The following is a 17,445-nucleotide window of genomic DNA, read 5'->3' on the forward strand; positions in this document are numbered from 1 at the left end:
CACTGTAGCCCTGGTGCAGCTTCGAAGTGTTCAAACCCACAATCAACCAATGCCTAAACGTGTGGAATACTGTGCTCTGCATGTGATGAGTGGAGACAATTGACGGGGTTTACAGCTGCAATATAACAATAACAGCCATGCACTTTTGGTGCCGTGGTTGAGGCCAAATAGCGAGCATGCTGCTATTTTCGTTATAACAGTGCAGAAACGCCAAGGCCAGAGGGCATGAGACCAGGCAGTGTGAAGATGAACCAGTAGCGACGAAAGACTACTGCCTTTGATAGATTTACGAAAGGTGTGCATAGAAGCTGAGCCGCCTCCAACAAGTCCCCTTTCACGGGAGACCCAAGGGCTTTGTTTAGGGTTTTTTTGTCTTCTGATGGGAGGTGTAAAAAAAAAAATGCAAAGACACCTGGCTGACTAGAAAGGAAGCAGCTTCCAGAAAGAAGGACGTACCAAGACCTGAAAGATGACTGCCGCACATTCTCACCCGCTTTGGATTGTCTTTCAGGGAAGATCATCACTGCCCCACCAAGCCCCTCGGATTTGCAATGGTGTATAAAGTGTATTGGTTAAAAGCTTCTGTGAAATTTTTTTACCCCATAAAAGCATTCCTAAATCCAACCTTGAGCAAAGCACTGCGTACGGACTTGGCTTGGCGTGTCCACTGAACTACTACAGTCCCCACTTCCACCCCACCCCTTCCGAAAGGATTCTTGTGGACTGCTAAACACCACAGGAAGTCCCCGTGAGCCAGAACCTCAACTGATCAGTGGGGTATGTTGTTGGCAATGCTACCGATGCTGTGTCTACTGCATACAATTTGCGCTCGGCCACGTTTTTTCTTGAGAACCAGTGCACTGGGCAGTAAAAAAATTTCACTAAAATAAGCAAAAATATAGGATGTGGAAATTTTAATAAAATTTCCACATGCCTATAATTTTGCAAATTCCTCAAATCATGAAATTCACAAACATTATGGGTGCATAGAAATAGGGGGTTTTACACTAGGTGCTAAATTCTACATGTTTAGCCAAGACAAGTGCAGCAGTGACTGACAACATCTCACAAGCACGCTTTAGTGAAATACAAAAGGCGAACAAGGTGTTCATACTTGCTTTTCAGCAGGCACCTCCAGGTGCAAGCAAGAGAAGACTGCGGCTGAAAGACTAGCCTCAGAATAAACACGGCAAATCATACGAAATAGTGCACACAGCGATGAGCCCTGAACTGAAAGAGTCATAAAACTTTTATGATGCGCTCATTCAGTTTCTGCTTAAGTCTTTCAGACGCTGGCACACGACCAGTGCACCCTTAGTGTGTGCCTCTGATCAGCATGAACTGATGCGCATTTTGCCAAAGTGCGCAAGTGGAGGGCAGTGCAAGAGTGTTGAAAACCGGGTCCTGAAACCTCAGGCCAGCTTTGGTTTCCGCAGGCACCAAAAGGCATACGGAGGACAACACATAAGGGAAATAGGTTCATCCTTGCCCATTTCCAGCATGAATAAAGGCTAACATCCGCAAAGCAGCAGCTCTTTTTCACTCTCGTTTTCCAGAGTCACAGTTGAGGTTTATTTTCTTCATATTTTGGACGTCAGGCAGACCAGCAACCATGAGATCACTGCTGGCGAAGTAGCAAGTGCCATTTGGCATGGGGTTTCCACTGGCCTTATCCCGCACACAGCCCTGTTTTCGCAGATCCTAACCTTTACTTGCACATGCGTGTGGCGCTGGCCAGAACAGTGGTGGCCCAGCCCCAGAGTCATTGCTCCAGGCGTGAGGCCTGCACTGGAGCAGACAATGGCGCCAGGCTGGAGTGCTGCCACCGTCTGTAACTTTTTGTGGTTTATGTGCGCAATCTGCCTTATTCGCTTAATCACAAAGTGCCTCCTATACGTTGATGGCGCAACTGCACACACCTTGTAAGGCCACAGCCGCGCCCAAGCGTGAGCTAGAAGCTAATGTTTGCAACATTATTCACTGGTGTAAGAATAAGCTGTCATAGATAAGTAGCAAAGACATCATTAATGTTCATACCTTCTAAACAACATCACCATTGCCTGATTATTATCTACCAGTAACCAACTGTCATGCACTTCTGCGACCAAACTTCTTGGCATCACTCTGGATCGGGAATTTAAATTTTATTACCATGCTTGCTCAATGCTCCAAGAAAAATGCGGCATGGCTTATACATCCTTACACAATGGGACTGGCGCCAGCAACAAGACGAATACCGAGACGCAAGGACAAAGCAGATCTTGGGCTGAAGCCAGGGCCAGAAGGAAGAGGCAGAACAACACTAATGACAACCACCCATCCTGTTCCAGACGAACCTCGATACAACAAAGTCGTATCAGGAGCAAAACTTAACTCAAATTTTCATTCCAAAACTAGGCACCTAAATTGCTGGAGATGAGTCCGTCCTAGAAGAGGCACTTACCTTGCACACTGCAATGGCATTACAGAGTGCTATTTGCAAGATTTGCACTACAATATAAATAAATACGTACGTACCATGTTTTCACCTTTATAACCAACCCCTGCACAGAACTCACTCCCCCATGTTGCGCCAAAGTAGAAAAGCAAAGAATAGCCCTGCATATTTCCCACACACCTGGCCATGTATGCATCCGTTCAGCCTTCATAAAAAAAGGTGCACGGCCCACTCACACCGCATTTACTCAGATAACGAACCTACGTACCATGAGTTATGAAACCCACTAGCTTGGATACAATTTTGAGCCACACGGTAAGCAAACTGCTTCAAATAATGTGCTTTTTGTTTCTTTATATACACAGCACAATTACAATAAAAAATCAACATAAATCAACCAAATTTTGAATTTAGATCGTCATTTTTGATAATGCGCCCTATCACTGTCTATGAAAATGAAGTCCTACGATTAATTGATTGATTGATTGTGGGGTTTAACGCGCCGACGCAACGCAGGCGATGAGGCGCGCCGTAGTGGAGGGCTCCGGATTAATTTTGACCACCTGGGGATCTTTATCGTGCCCCAAATCTCGTACACACGGGCGTTTTTGCTTTTCGCCTCCATCAGAAAAGCGGCCGCCGCGGCCGGGAATCGAACCCGCGACCTCGTGCTCAGCAGCGCAACGCCTTAGCCACTGAGCCACCGCGGCGGGTCAAGTCCTACGATTAAAGTATAAAGTTTGGCGAGTAGGTTACTAACCAATGAACTCGTACCACTAGCGAACGTGACAATGGACGAAGAAAAGAAAGGGTGAAACACAGGCTAACAAGCATGTGTTCCGTCCTTTATTTTCTTCATCCAGTGTCACGTTCGCTAGCAGTATTACTTCATTAGTTGAAGTCCAACTACTGGCTTTAGTTAAAATACTTTGCCCATCCTTTCAGTAATTAAATAAATACACTTTTGAGCTTTAGACATTGACCATAAGTAGGAGCCTCAGCCTGGTGCTGACATTTTAACGGGGAAATCTGTCTCCACGAGGCCCCAATGAAAACAAGCTCCCTCGCTGAAACATCAGCACAAGGCTAAGGCGACTGATCGTTTTTAACTTTTATATGGTCATTCTTCAGTACGTTGCTGTAAGAGTTTTTTCAAACTGGACGTACCACCAGTACATGATCTAAACAATAGCACCTTATTAGTCACCACAAAAAGCACATCATCTCTGCCTCACAATACAAACTAGGGTTTAACTCTCCCAAGCTGTCAAAAGAACAATCATTTTGACATATTAAAAGAATCTTTAACATTTAAAGAAACCTTCACCCACATGCATTTTCATTTCTCCCCCCCATCGGAAAAACGGCTGCCATTCCTGGATTTGATCACGTATTTCAGCCCACGTCTACAAAGAAAAATCTACAGCGGGAAATGGCTGAAAGGTCACCCCTTGTAAGACCTTTGTGTCCAAGAGACAGCAAAAAAAAAAGCAAATGAGCGAGTACAAACAGAGCTAACAGCACAACAATCCAGGACATGCATAAAACCACAACCTCCAATGTTTAACTTGTCAACTATTTTGAAGAATGTTTCAGTTAAAAACAATCATCCACAAAAAGACAACATAGTAGTTTTGTGCAGACCCACAAAAATGTGCTGCTCCCCTGGTCAAGGAAGAGCAGTTCATTTAAAGTGGACATTATACTAGAAATGTGAAATTTAGTTTTTAACTGGGGCCATAGAGGAAGCCCGTAGATAACTTAGGCAACCTGGAGCTCTCAGTGTGCATCAAAACCCAATACAGACTTTCGCATTTTCTACTGGGCCTGTATGCAGACATGGCTGTCAAGATCTAACCCTGCGATCTTGTGACCCGCAGGCACAGCCTAAGCCAGCTACAACAACAGGTGGACCCAAATGCAAAGGGAACACTCACGGGATAGGGGTTGACACTGTCAGTTGGTGTCCTTGTCAGGCTGAATCCAACCTGATAGAGAATGAGAAAAAAGGTGACATTCGTGTGCATGTGTGTGTTTACTTACACACAATGAGCAATACAACTGACAACACCGATGGCATTCACACGATCAGGAATACAGCAATTAATGAGCTGCCTTTTCTTTCCACACCTTTTCACTCTGAACTGAATGTTGCACAGCACAATTACTGCAACACTTCAAATCTTTGTAATCTTTGAAATAGGCACAGTACAGGAGTGCAGCAAAAACCAAGAAACTCGGGTTTTCAACTTAAAGAAACGAAGGCTACAGCACCATATGCCATGCCGCGTGTCTTGTTTTACTCAATGATATTCTTGTACATTTGCTGGGTGAGCAAGGGGGGAGGGGGGGTAAAGGGAGGATAAAATTTGCGTTTCTGTAGGGAACACTGAAGTGGGCGACACAGCACATAACAATGCCACGCATACATTGTGATACAGCATGAAGCTGTACTATTAACGACCAGCAACATAGCCAACATGCTGATTACAGTCTGAGGTGTTCACACGGCTCTTCCTGCAGGCCCTCTCAATGTCAGTCATTCTATTCAGCAGCCTGCACACAATCAAGAAAGGCGAGTTTGTGGCCTCCTTATACACCATTTTCCATAAGGAGCTGGGAAAGGAGGAAAATACTCGCAAACCATTTCTCTCGGCAGCCTGTGCACCTTCCGCTTCCGGCGGACCAGCGTTGCCTGTGCGCGCTGGGCTGCTAACATCGCTCTGTGCGCTGTGCTCCGCTGCGCAGTTCAGGCGTGTTTCGAACCGTGTGCTTAGTTTTTACGGAACTTTCAACTGCTTTAGCCAATGTTGCGATGCCATTCAAGGCGCAAACGCTGCTTGGTCAGCACCGTGTGGTGGTAGGTTATCGAACAACCAGAGAAAGCAAGAAAAAGTTGCCGACATCACGCATCTGCACGACACTGCCTGGAGAAAATGCAGTGCGCTTGCGACGTGTTTTTGCTGCATCACTTCCCAACGGGCACCGAATTGAGATATCGGTGGACGCCGTTGATAAATCGCAACAACTTAGTACCAACGACCAACTCTAGGGTTTGTTGGGTGCACTTGGACGGCAAGCAGACGGAGCAAAATCCATTTATCACACGCAAAGCTGCGACAGAGAACGGAACCCCCTGAAATGTTAGAAGTAACTTTATCCTTTACAATACACCATTGATTGATTGATTGGTTGATTGATTAATTGATTTATTATGGGATTTAACGTGCCGACACTTCATAGGTGATGAGGCGCGCCACAGTGGAGGGCTCCAGATTGTTTGACTGCCTGGGGATCTTTCATGAGCGCCGGTACAATACATTACAATAACTTCTGGTTCCATGTAGTCAATTTAGAATACCATATATTGTTTGGTCATTATAGCCGATTGGCATTAAACAATCCCCTTATCATCTAATCTAACCTTTAAAATCACGGCATTTTGTTTACTTTTTTTTTTTCAGGCGAACGCATTACACTGCCAAACGATGTGAAAGGGTAACTTTCTCCATCGCACACTGCTGGTCGTTAGCAGGATAAGCAAGCAGCCCAATGGGGAAACGCAGCTCGAGATACGTGAACGCTTCATTTGGAAAATAGCTCAACCTGTTCACAACGCGGTCAAAGGAGAAGCTTCTAATCCTTTTGCGTTGTCACGGAATCGTACAACAGTTAATGCTGTTCGCGTAAAGCATTTGTGGTGCAAGCAGAGGTTCCACAAAGGTGGGCTCGAAGTGACAGACCACATGCGCTGCGCAGAGTTAGGCCAATCATGATCACGATCATGATCAACCAATATCAACTCGCCCGAACGTCGACCCTTCTGCTCAACCTTCGAATAGTAATTTGACTGGTTGTGCGGTCGTGTTATTTTTTCCGCCCAGGTAATTTCATTTCGTCAGTAACCGTCATAAGCCTAGTTAAGAAAGATTATATTGCACTGCAATGTCAACAGCGTAGCAATCGCCTCGTCAAAAGTCCATCGTGAGCGCGGGTCAGCATGACCCACATATGCTGTGCGCACTCCGCATTCAACGTCCGCGCTTCCGCAGACATGACTAATCGGTGAACATAACAAGCATGGTGGCATTGAAAACAGGTATTTACTCCCCGATATTCATTTCTATGTCAGTCGGCGTCGTGAAACTGCGGAGCACCACCGGCACCATCACCACCAGTGCTACTGCTGCTCGCAACAACCGGGGTCGCCATCTTCCGCTCTGGCAGCAAATTAGGACCTAAAATCCGTCCGCAGATGGTATAAACAAAACAGAACACACACACACAAGGGTCATTCCATGCCAAAGGAGACCCGGCAATTTTTCAATCTTCCGGATAGGCTTCAAAAATTTATTTTAGCAATTTTGAGTCGAGAAGTGATACTCGGTAAAATATTTCTGGCGAAACAATTTTTTTCGTCGTTACAGTGGCCTCCAAAGACCTGGAAAAAATGTAAAAAGTGATAATTTTGAATTTTTTTGCGAAGGAGCCAATACAGCTTACGATAGCATGTTTGAGCAGTTAAACAGATCTAATCAGAGGCTACGCTGCCGTAAAAAATAAACGCCGAGCTAAGCGATTTTCCACCCGAATCAACAGCGGGAATCTCAGAAAAATTGTCAAAGTTTGGCAATTTTTTTAGTCAACTTTTAATCAAATGACCACAGCGAAAATTTTTGTACTGGTTCTCTAGGACATCTACATTTATTTGAAACTTTTCCAATTACAAAGCCTCACGGAATTCGTTTGGTAATAAACGAATAATTTTGGATTTTTACAAAAACTGCCTCTAAAGGGGACCAAAAACGGCCGTGTGGGCAGCGGTGTACGGTGTTTACAAAATACTCAAAAGATAGCCCAATGTTATTTCTAAAGCATATAAAAAATTTGGAAAAGTACTTTTTCTTATTGCGGAGAAAACAATTTTTCAAAATGAGCCCTCACAGGTGGCTCTGCGGCACGCTCCTGCGTAGCGACATTTGCAATCCTTTGCTAATACGTACAGAACGATGACCGGCATTATTCATAAAGGAAGTGTTCTCGGGTCATAAGGGGAAAAACACTTTTATGCAGCTTTTTGTTCTTTTATCAACCTATGCCGACACGTCGTACTGAACGATTTTAACGAAAGATGCAATTTCAGCCGTGTTCAGTGCCCATGTTTTAATACAGGCGTGCTTGTCACTTCACACCATTGTTGAAGCGCAGTTGGGCGGTTTCAGTGTTGCACTGAGTACACTTGTTCGGCGGTAGAACTCGACGTGATTTTCGCTGAGACGCATCCTTGTCCTTTCGGTGCTAAATGATGGTATTGGCGCGTCTTTGGAATAGATCTAGCTGTTTCGTAGCGGCTGCTAAGGCTTTGTCTTTCCTCTGTGACAGCACTGTCGGGGACCCAAAGTACGTTGACCATTTTCATTGATTGGCTTGCCCAATCATACAGGTCTTTTGGCGTCAATATTTGGTTGTCGAGCGGTCTCTGGAGGCTGGCTCTGCTAGCCAGCCTTTTCAGCGTGCCCCCTAAGCCATCACAAGGACTCTTGCCGTGAGAAGTCGCAAAGAAATTCCACGTTGCTTCCAGTCCGAAGTCTTGTTTGTGAAAGGAGAGATTAACAAAGTTCTTCCGATTTTTATACTGCGATGCCGCACCATCCGTGAAATAATGTATTCTTATTAAGTTTTCTTTTTTTAGCGTGAGTTCGTGCAGGAAATGCCGTTGAAATGCATGAACCGCTGCGTTGTCGTGCTTCAGGGCGTCAGATATGACAACGTAGGAAACACAAGAGCAAGAGGTTGAACCAGGTTCGTGATCGTCACTTCTAACGTAGACGACAATGGGGTGAATCGTAGCTTGGGAGGTGTTCCAATGGTAAGACTGTGAGGCGTCCTGCACAATGAAGTTATAATTTTCCGCGAAATCCATTAAGACGATTGCCTCAGTTGGGGCAAGGGTGGCTTTCAAACTTCGAAGATAATTGGACTGCGATTTGCTAACGTAATGGTGCCTTTTAAGTTTTTCCAGCCTTTCAACGAGCTCATCAATTAACTCCGATGGAGTTGAAACTACTGTCATTAAGAGACACTTGTCAGCGCGCACCCACTGCTTGTACCTAATTTCATCACATTCGGGGGCGTGGTTTCGAAGGAAATTCTTGAGCGGCTCAAGGCCGGGACATCGGGAGCAGGCGTTGAGCATGCAGTCTTGATTTTCCAGACTGCAGACCGCCATAGCCATGAGTGCAGAAGCTGTCTCCTGTATGCTCAATGCATGTAGCATCAGCTTTACGTTCTGGTGGTACTCACACACACAAACAGAATGTGTACCAGCCGATCCAGCAAGTACGCACCAAGGAGGTCGAAGAGATGCAAAGGTGGAAAACGACGCTTGCAGAATCGGGTTTTCTTGCTTCCACTGAACGAAAGCTTCTTTTAGGTTCAACAAAAGCAGGCGCTTTTGGTTTCCTCTCACGACGTCTTTTTTTCCGGGAAGGCAGTACGATATGCGATCATCTTGGTAAAAATTCGTTATCGAAGTTTTCACAATGGCCTTCAGGGGACGATTTCTTCTTGGACTGGGATTTTCTAGAGGGCCTTTCGATTCACGGAGGCGCCTCGCAGATCGCACCAGCTTTTTCCCGCAATTAAAGTACTGGCAGACTTGAGGGATCGTCCAAGACTGTGGGCACAAAGCAAGGATTCCGAGCTTTTGCTGCCTGGAACATGCATTGCGGTATTTGCTTCGAAGGCTGGACAGCAGGATCTTGTAATCTTCTGCCAGTCTTCCGTCATCACCTAGTGCTTTTATTAGAGGCACACTAATGTCAGTGTTGACGCTTGCATCGACCGTAGAGTTTAGCAGTTTTCTTGATTTAGGCGCAACAATGGGAGGTTGGCTCGCAGGACGCTTCCTTCTTGAAGTATCCGACGCTGGACTGGGGAACGTGTCAGAAACTTCAGCGCATACGATTTGTGTTGTTTCTTCAGACTGAAGTGCAGCCATGTTTTTCATTTTGGTACACTGGATGTAACACTTGGGACAGAGCCTATCCCCAGACACCAAGTTCAAGGACTTCAAGCTTTGCGCCAGCGTGTTGGTAATAACCGTTGTTCCGCGACAAGGGCGTCCGTGGTTTCCAAGTGGATCCGTGCACAATTTCGAGGCTGTGTGAGTAGTGTACTTAGAAAAGTACACATAATAATGGTGCGCACATATGTTGGTGATGGCCATCTTCGGCCTTCTGGCCCTATCAGAAATTACATCTTGCTGGTCAGGCGGCAGGTCAGTGAACTGCTTGATCCAGGCACTTCGTGCGTAGTATCTACGATGGCAGCTCCCAGGACCGAATGAACAATCGGGTGGACGATTGACGACACTGCAACAATGAGTCAAGCGGTTGTTTCATAAACATTGGAGCTGTGAGAGTAAAACTATTTTGTACGATATAATATAGCAAACAAAGTATTTGCTCATTGCTCATAGAACTCATGTTCAAAATGTATTTGGCTACAGCTACATAGTGGCGCTTCACGTTTTTAGCGAAGCTGTATATGTCTCGGTTTCCCCATTTAGTGTGAGCTAATGGAAGTCACGTTGACAGAAAATCGCACGCACTCGATCCACAGCCATGTAAATCGCTACGTAGCTCTTAATGAAATGTAGATATCACAAAAAAATACTTCGAAACTAGCTTCTAACACGACGCTGCCATTACGCCGAGTCTATTGACTTGTTATAAATTGTTCACATAGAAGTAGTACACGCGAGTAATGCCCGTCTGCTGCCCTGCCCTGCTTCTTCTTCCCCGACCCCCCCCCCCCCCCCCCCCCCCGACACCTGGCTGTCTGCCCTCGCGCGCTCGGACGCCCGTCCCAGTGCGCCCTGGTCGACAGGGCTCGGGCCCACAGAGCTTTGCTTCCGGGGCTGAACCGTTCACAAGCCTGGTCAGAAATAAAACGTGTTTCTCTCTCTCTCTGCTGCCAATGCATCACCGTCTACGGAGGGGGTATTCTTAGAAAAACGCGTGTAACTCCTACTTAATCAAAGGTACCTCAAAACAAATTATGAGGCAATGAGTCGCTAAGCGGATTCTATCAATAGACAGAGTTTTATTTACTTTTCTTAATTACGTAGTTCGCAGTGCAGTTGTAAATTTCCAGGATTACCGCCTGCTCTCGATACATGGTCTTCTGCAGGAGCGAAACAAAGAGCCTCATGTTTGTCGGCTGGAATAGAAATGCTACTTCCAAGTTGAATTTAGCTAGCTGAATGACAAGTACGCTCAAGCGCAAATTTCAAGCTACGTGTTTTGTTACGTCCGCTTCTTGGACTGCACCCAGCGTCGCTAATCATCCTCCTTGACAGAGTGGGATTGCACTGAATTTGTCAGGCTGTACGTAAACATCGATTTCTCTGAGTTACCATGCTTAATTCAAACACCTAACACGAAGTACATTCTGGTATTTTCGCATTGACAAATATTGAAGCGCTCAAAAGAACACGCCAATTCCACGCAATAAAACCGTGCAGTTTGACAGGCCCCGGGAAGTGCAACATTCTCGTGCAGCCTAACACTATGTTCACAAAACCTAAGGCTGATATGGCGCATCCTCTAATTTGGCTAAGTATTTTGAATGTTCGTACCTTTCCGTCGCAGCGGAAATGTCCGTGCTGTTACCACCTGACATGGTACCTGAGAAGTGTCACTTTGCTGTTTACATCGCAGCGCAAAAGAGACCCCATCAATTGCTACTGTACAGACGACGCAGACGTCTGTACGACGTCTGGATGTTAAGCAGACGACGTTAAGCAGACGACAGTAGCTTAAACCGGTCTGAACCAGCCACGGCCAGCCAAGAGCAGACGACAGTGGAAGGTGTCGCGGAGGGCGGCGCTCGCACTTCCGGCGGGTGCCGCGGAGCCACCTGTGAGGACTCATTTAAAAAAAAATGTTTTCTCCGCAATAAGAAAAAGTACTTTTCCAATTTTTTTATATGCTTTAGAAATAACATTGGGCTATCTTTTGAGTATTTTGTAAACACCGTACACCGCTGCCCACACGGCCGTTTTTGGTCCCCTTTAGAGGCAGTTTTTGTAAAAATCCAAAATTATTCGTTTATTACCAAACGAATTCCGTGAGGCTTTGTAATTGGAAAAGTTTCAAATAAATGTAGATGTCCTAGAGAACCAGTACAAAAATTTTCGCTGTGGTCATTTGATTAAAAGTTGACTAAAAAAATTGCCAAACTTTGACAATTTTTCTGAGATTCCCGCTGTTGATTCGGGTGGAAAATCGCTTAGCTCGGCGTTTATTTTTTACGGCAGCGTAGCCTCTGATTAGATCTGTTTAACTGCTCAAACATGCTATCGTAAGCTGTATTGGCTCCTTCGCAAAAAAATTCAAAATTATCACTTTTTACATTTTTTCCAGGTCTTTGGAGGCCACTGTAAGGACGAAAAAAATTGTTTCGCCAGAAATATTTTACCGAGTATCACTTCTCGACTCACAATTGCTAGAATAAATTTTTGATGCCTATCCGGAAGATTGAAAAATTGCCGGGTCTCCTTTGGCATGGAATGACCCACAAGCACTGCAACCACTAACTTAACGCCAAACCACTTCGGTCACTCGGTAATGCACAGGTACCGAGCAGACGCATGGAAAGAATGGAGCATTTAACAGCCCAGCGCGGCGGTTTCAGCGGTCACTTCATAGACGGCGCTAGCGTCTGGTCAGAAAAAGGCGGCGTCCACCTCTAGCAAGGAAAATGGTGTATATGCCATGCCACACAACAGTGCTTACAAGCTGATCCCAGTGTTCCTGCTAGGGGTAGCAGACAAGTCCCACGCCACAGGCAAGAGGCTGAAAGGACAGCAGTGCTGGCCCTTTAAATCCTACGAGTACCAGCCGCAATGAACGCACACAGGATGGCACCCACCCGGTTTGTGCTCGGCGCAAAGGACAGTGCCTCGACCTCAATGTTGAGCTCCCCGCCGACCAGGAAGCCAAAAGTGGTGACGCTGAAGTACCGCCGCTGCTCGCCCTGCAAAAGGGAGAGAACGAGGGAGGTGGGGGGGGGGGGGGGGGGGGAGTATTAACAAGGATCAACGCAGTGTGCATCATTTATTTCCAAAAGAACAGCCCGTTTGCCATGAAAAGTGAGATAGACAGCAGGCAGTGCTATTTCACAACTGAACTTTCAAACACCTGAGAGAATGGTTGCAAGAACAGAAAAACTCTTAGCGCCCATTTCCTTATTATAGAGGGGTCACAATTAATTAAACTCTTTCCCTTTAGGCAGAAGGATCTCTACCACTGTGGTCCACTAAAAGCCCACTTTCCAAACTGCTAAGAAAGAATTTATAGTAAAAACATAGGAAATACTTAACAGTGAAAACATTACAGCAAAAAAACAAGAATAATGGAAACAAAATGGGAAAAACAAATTACACTGTAAAGAGACAATCAAAATCCAATAAAAGTGATGGCAAGACTTTTGCTTAGGCCTTGAATTTATCCATTTAACTGGTACAAATTCGAGAAAAATTGGACCACTAACAAATTTATGAAAAGTAATTCAGTGACGGCTTATGCACACCAAGGTTGCCACAGACCCCACTCGCGAACGTAAAGAAATTGGCAATACCAATACGCATATTCGGAATTACTAGGGCACTTCCATCCCGCAATTCCCACTGCATAAAACTGAGTAACTAACAAGCAGCTTACCTACAGAATTATTCAGGAAAAGTGCAAATTATAGGGGACACAACAAAATGGTGCAACTTCCAGGGCAGAGAATATGGTGGTTGAAAACAAAAGTAGTAACCACCGTATCTTCAAACCTATTAGCAATTTTTCAAAGTTTTTTTCCTTTATAAATGTAACCAATTTCATTAGCAATGTCCACGGCATACCTTCAGGCCATGACCTTTCTGAGCAGGGGGGGGAGGGGAAATGGGCCATGCATATTGATTAACATGTAATCCCAGCAAAATGTGGAACCCAAAATGGTTGTCTTCTTACATTAGTGGAGCTTGTGGCACCTGCACCTTTTGCTTCCAGGTGGCAGGTGAGAGGCGTAGGGCTTAATTCACAACTATGCTCCAACCAACTAATACATTTTAAACCTTTAATTTACCCTATTTCATTCTGTCTACAACCGCTTTAATGCTACAATGTACCTCTCACAAAGACGCTCAGTGCAAGCCAAACACACCTCTTGAACAGCCTTACTCTCAGTGTAGCCTCTGCTTAATTTATTTTACAGCACTTTTCAGTGGGTGAACAAGAGCGCTAATCTGCCCCACTCTGACAGACACTGACAGTGGAATAAGCAAAATCTGCACAAGGGTAAAGGTACCCGTTTGGGCAACTGGAAATCAGTCTTTCTAGGGCTCAAATGAGGACTTCGTGAGAAAATACAGCCTTTGCAGAAGCCCCCCACCCACACCTATACGAGTCGCCTGAATTTTCCAGCAACGTTGCATAACCAGTGCTTTCCACAACTATCAATCATTTAGATGGGACAGACGTCAATCATTCAACCGGGGGCAAGTAGTACTGATGTTGAAAGCAAACGTGGATGACTCGTCACTGCCACATAGGGTTTGCAGCGATGTTTTTGAAGATATGCAAATACTGAGTACCTGTATATTTTCAAACCACTGCAGCCTTAACCTCCCCCCCCCCCCCCAAAAAGAAACAAGCATGCATGCACACACCCACCAACCTACATGCCTGTCCACTTCTTGCTAGCATTTTTTACGCTAGTATGAAGTGACCTTGAAAGAGTCCATCAATACCGCTGTGCGGTCAGAGAATGCAAAAGTGTCTTGCGGTCATTTCTGCCACACAATTTCACTCTTATCTTTATAGCCATCCTTTCACTCTGCTGGCTCGTCAACCTTCGTGATCCGTGTGGCCAACCAGCACATTCAGCTCTCCAACTACAGGAACACCGTGTCCCACAAAAGTGGCGGCAAGCATGCCAACACTGACTGCCTTTCCCTGCTGCCACTGCAATCAGTGGCCTGTGATGCGGACAACTTTGAAGAGTACCTCACCTCAGTCAACACCACTTCCTGACCCAGCCATTTTCAAGAGGGAATGTCGAGACAAGGGCTTGCAACTTTTTGTTGCCTCACCCGATGGATACAGTCCTACAGGCATTTTCGTTTTCCTAGAAATTCATTTTACAAGGACAACTATTCTGCTGTTGGCTCTAATGCTTTACAAAGCCCTTGCAGCTCTGTCCTCAATTAAATCGGTGGTGACGCAGCCCCTCACCTCATGGGGCTCGCACACACCCTTTGCCATGCCTGCTTTCATTAGCCAAATGTGCAAAACTACTCAACATCATGTCACCATTTGTACCAAATGTCAACGGTACAAAAATCCAACCGCTGCATCAACACGGCAACATCAGCCAGAGCAACCCCAGTTGACCTCTCGAAACAGTATCAGCTTGCCTTATGGAAACTGACAAATCATTGCGTGCATTGAGCTACCTCTCAGTTCACACTGCTCTGCTTTTTGCATCCATTACGGAAATTTCAGCGGAGCTGCTTGCCTGCTGGATGCTCGGCCAAGGCACCAAAGGACACCATTCGTGGCTTCCACAATTTATGTAAAACCCAAAGTCACGAAGGGCAAAAAATTGGGTGTGGGGTCTCAGGGTATGTGGTGTCGCCACTCCCATCATCAAGTGTACACACAAGGTGTCCCCTGTGGGAAGACATGAGGAAGACGTCGGCACGCCTTTCCCTTTCCAGCCGGTGGTCTGTAAGAGGTGCTCTAATCCCAGAATTTGTCCAGCCTGGGTAATTAACCTTAGGTGTCAGTAGGAAAAGATATCCACTACTGCCTTCGTCCGATTTAAATACTAGCACTCACTAAATTGCCTCCAAGGAAAAAATAAAATAAAAATCTAGTTTCCTCATTTTATCTCTCCTCAGTTTAATTCTAAGTACACTAAAAATCGAAGAGGCCAACACACAAAATGCTGCCCCTAAAATTCCATGGACTGATTGAAAAAAAAATGTAAAAAAAAAAATGTCTGGCATAATTAGCAGCCACTGTACCAAACAGGGGAAGAGGGGGGGGGGGGAGGGGGGGGGGGGGGAGGCCTGGTCAAGTTTTCTTATGTTATTAGTGCACGCTGACTCTGCATAAAAATGCAACTTGGAAAACTGTAATGTATAGCAATAAAATGGCATCCATCAAGGTCTATGACTGTCCTTTTTGAGTGACGAAATTGCATGCACTCTCAGTTGCAAGCCCTTGTCCAGAGAAGAAATACGGTGTTCCTTTATGCCCCACAATCATGTCCTGACATTAAGGCTGTTGCTCTGAATACTGCACCACACACACTCAAAATGCTTAAGTAAACTTGCTTTTTCTCCTCTCTGCACCTTTTTTTTTTCTCTCTCTCTCTCTCTAGTCCAAACGCGTTGTTTTCAAAGATTCCCAAGCTCACATGGTGCACTTGGCAACAACACTTTCTCAGCAAATGCTTACGTGTGCCTTGCCACTGAGCGGTTGTTACAATTAACTGACCTTTTAACACGTTTCGTCATGTGCTACGAAACACTAAAGGCTCGTTCACACTTGCGACGAAAGCGAGCGAAAGCGACGGCAATTCTGTCGCGCGACGAAAATTGGTCCCGACCATTCGACAAAAACGATCGTTGCGCGACAAAGCGACGGAATCCCCGTCGCTTTCGCTCGCTTTCGCCGCAAATGTGAACGGGCCTTAAGGCAGCACGAGTTGATGGTAAAAAGCGGCCCCAGCTAGGCGGCACAGGGTGGTATTCCTAGCAAGTGGCGTTTACCGGCAAGGCAACGATGCAGTGAGGCAGGCAAACAGCAAGTTTGTCGGCGCACGGTGGCTACAGAAGGCGCTTTCGAAACGCGGGCCGCAAACGCCAATAGACGCGACCTTCCAGTGACGCATAAGTCACTGGACGCCGCAGGGAGTTTGCTTTCTGCTTTCACGAAAACTTTTCGACGATAGCCCGACGCAGATTGATTTTTCAAGGCGTGCTTGGTGAGTCATGCCTACAACGGGACGCACAGCGCGTGATGAGCGACTGAATGGCATACGACGCAATCTGGTTTATCACTCAACCTGCTTCCCCCGATGTAGGCACGAGATATTGTTCTCTGAACATTGTGGTTTAAGAATGAGGTTGACTGGATTGCTCACATCTCACTGACGGGGCAGATAAATGACAAGCTTGAACAGGAAAGCTTGTGGACGCGGTTCTCCTGCGCATCCACAAGCTTGTGTAAGCTTGTTTTGAAACTAGAACAGGCCTGTACTTACGTGGTAATTAAACGGACGTTGGATTTCAGACTTTGCGAGACGCAGCAGCGCATGCTGCTGTTACAGGTGCCCCGATAAGAGCAACAACAACAAGAGAAGATGATGACAGTCAGCAGACCTGACAAGGGATGAGCTAAAGCGATTGCAAAGGCGAGGCTGTTGGCACCCTCGCCGTGAACCTTTTTCAGCCTCCTAGCGAGGCGGATAGCACCACCAGTGATTCGGAAGATTTAGAAAACGTGACACTGACCTTGAGCGATAGCCGGTGGTTTCTAGCATCGGTGACGGGCAGTAAACCGATTAGAAAAAACGCGAGCGCAGCGATCGAGCATATGCGGCCAGCCATCTTGGCACTTGCTGCCCCTGGTTTCCAGGCGAACTCGCGTGTTCGCCAAGTGCGGTCGTGGCCAAGTGCAGAGCGAGTAGGGCGCTTTTATCAGAGCTTGTCATGCTTTACTTCTCACTAAAAAATAAGAAACACGCATAAAAAATAAAATTCACATACTTTTTTTCAAACTTTTAGAGCCTCAACAACGCGTTTAATTTCGCTTTCGGGATACGGAAACCTCGTTTTTGCTTGCCGCGCATTACAAAACGCCATGGTGACGCACATAACCAAACAAAATGTTTAGGACATCTGAACATACTGCTGCGTCAAGGGTTGCTCGAACACAAATCAAAAT

General features: G+C 45.9%; 1 protein-coding gene across 1 annotated transcript in view; it reads right to left on the reverse strand.

The window, feature by feature from the left end:
* Window positions 1-17,147, reverse strand: part of LOC144142193 (protein GPR107-like) — a 99,619-nt gene extending 82,472 nt beyond the window's left edge. The window contains exons 1-3 of the mRNA XM_077673565.1: window positions 17,013-17,147; window positions 12,374-12,478; window positions 4,375-4,425 (exon numbers count right to left, since the gene is read on the reverse strand). Of these exons, the coding sequence (XP_077529691.1) occupies window positions 4,375-4,425; window positions 12,374-12,478; window positions 17,013-17,108 (252 nt within the window). The 5' untranslated portion in view covers window positions 17,109-17,147. The remainder of the gene's footprint in view (window positions 1-4,374; window positions 4,426-12,373; window positions 12,479-17,012) is intronic.
* Between the last annotated feature and the right edge of the window lie 298 nt (window positions 17,148-17,445).

Source organism: Haemaphysalis longicornis, unplaced genomic scaffold, assembly GCF_048455015.1.
Source record: "Haemaphysalis longicornis isolate Haplotype H1 unplaced genomic scaffold, Haemaphysalis longicornis Haplotype H1 scaffold_1, whole genome shotgun sequence".
Classification (NCBI taxonomy): domain Eukaryota; kingdom Metazoa; phylum Arthropoda; class Arachnida; order Ixodida; family Ixodidae; genus Haemaphysalis; species Haemaphysalis longicornis.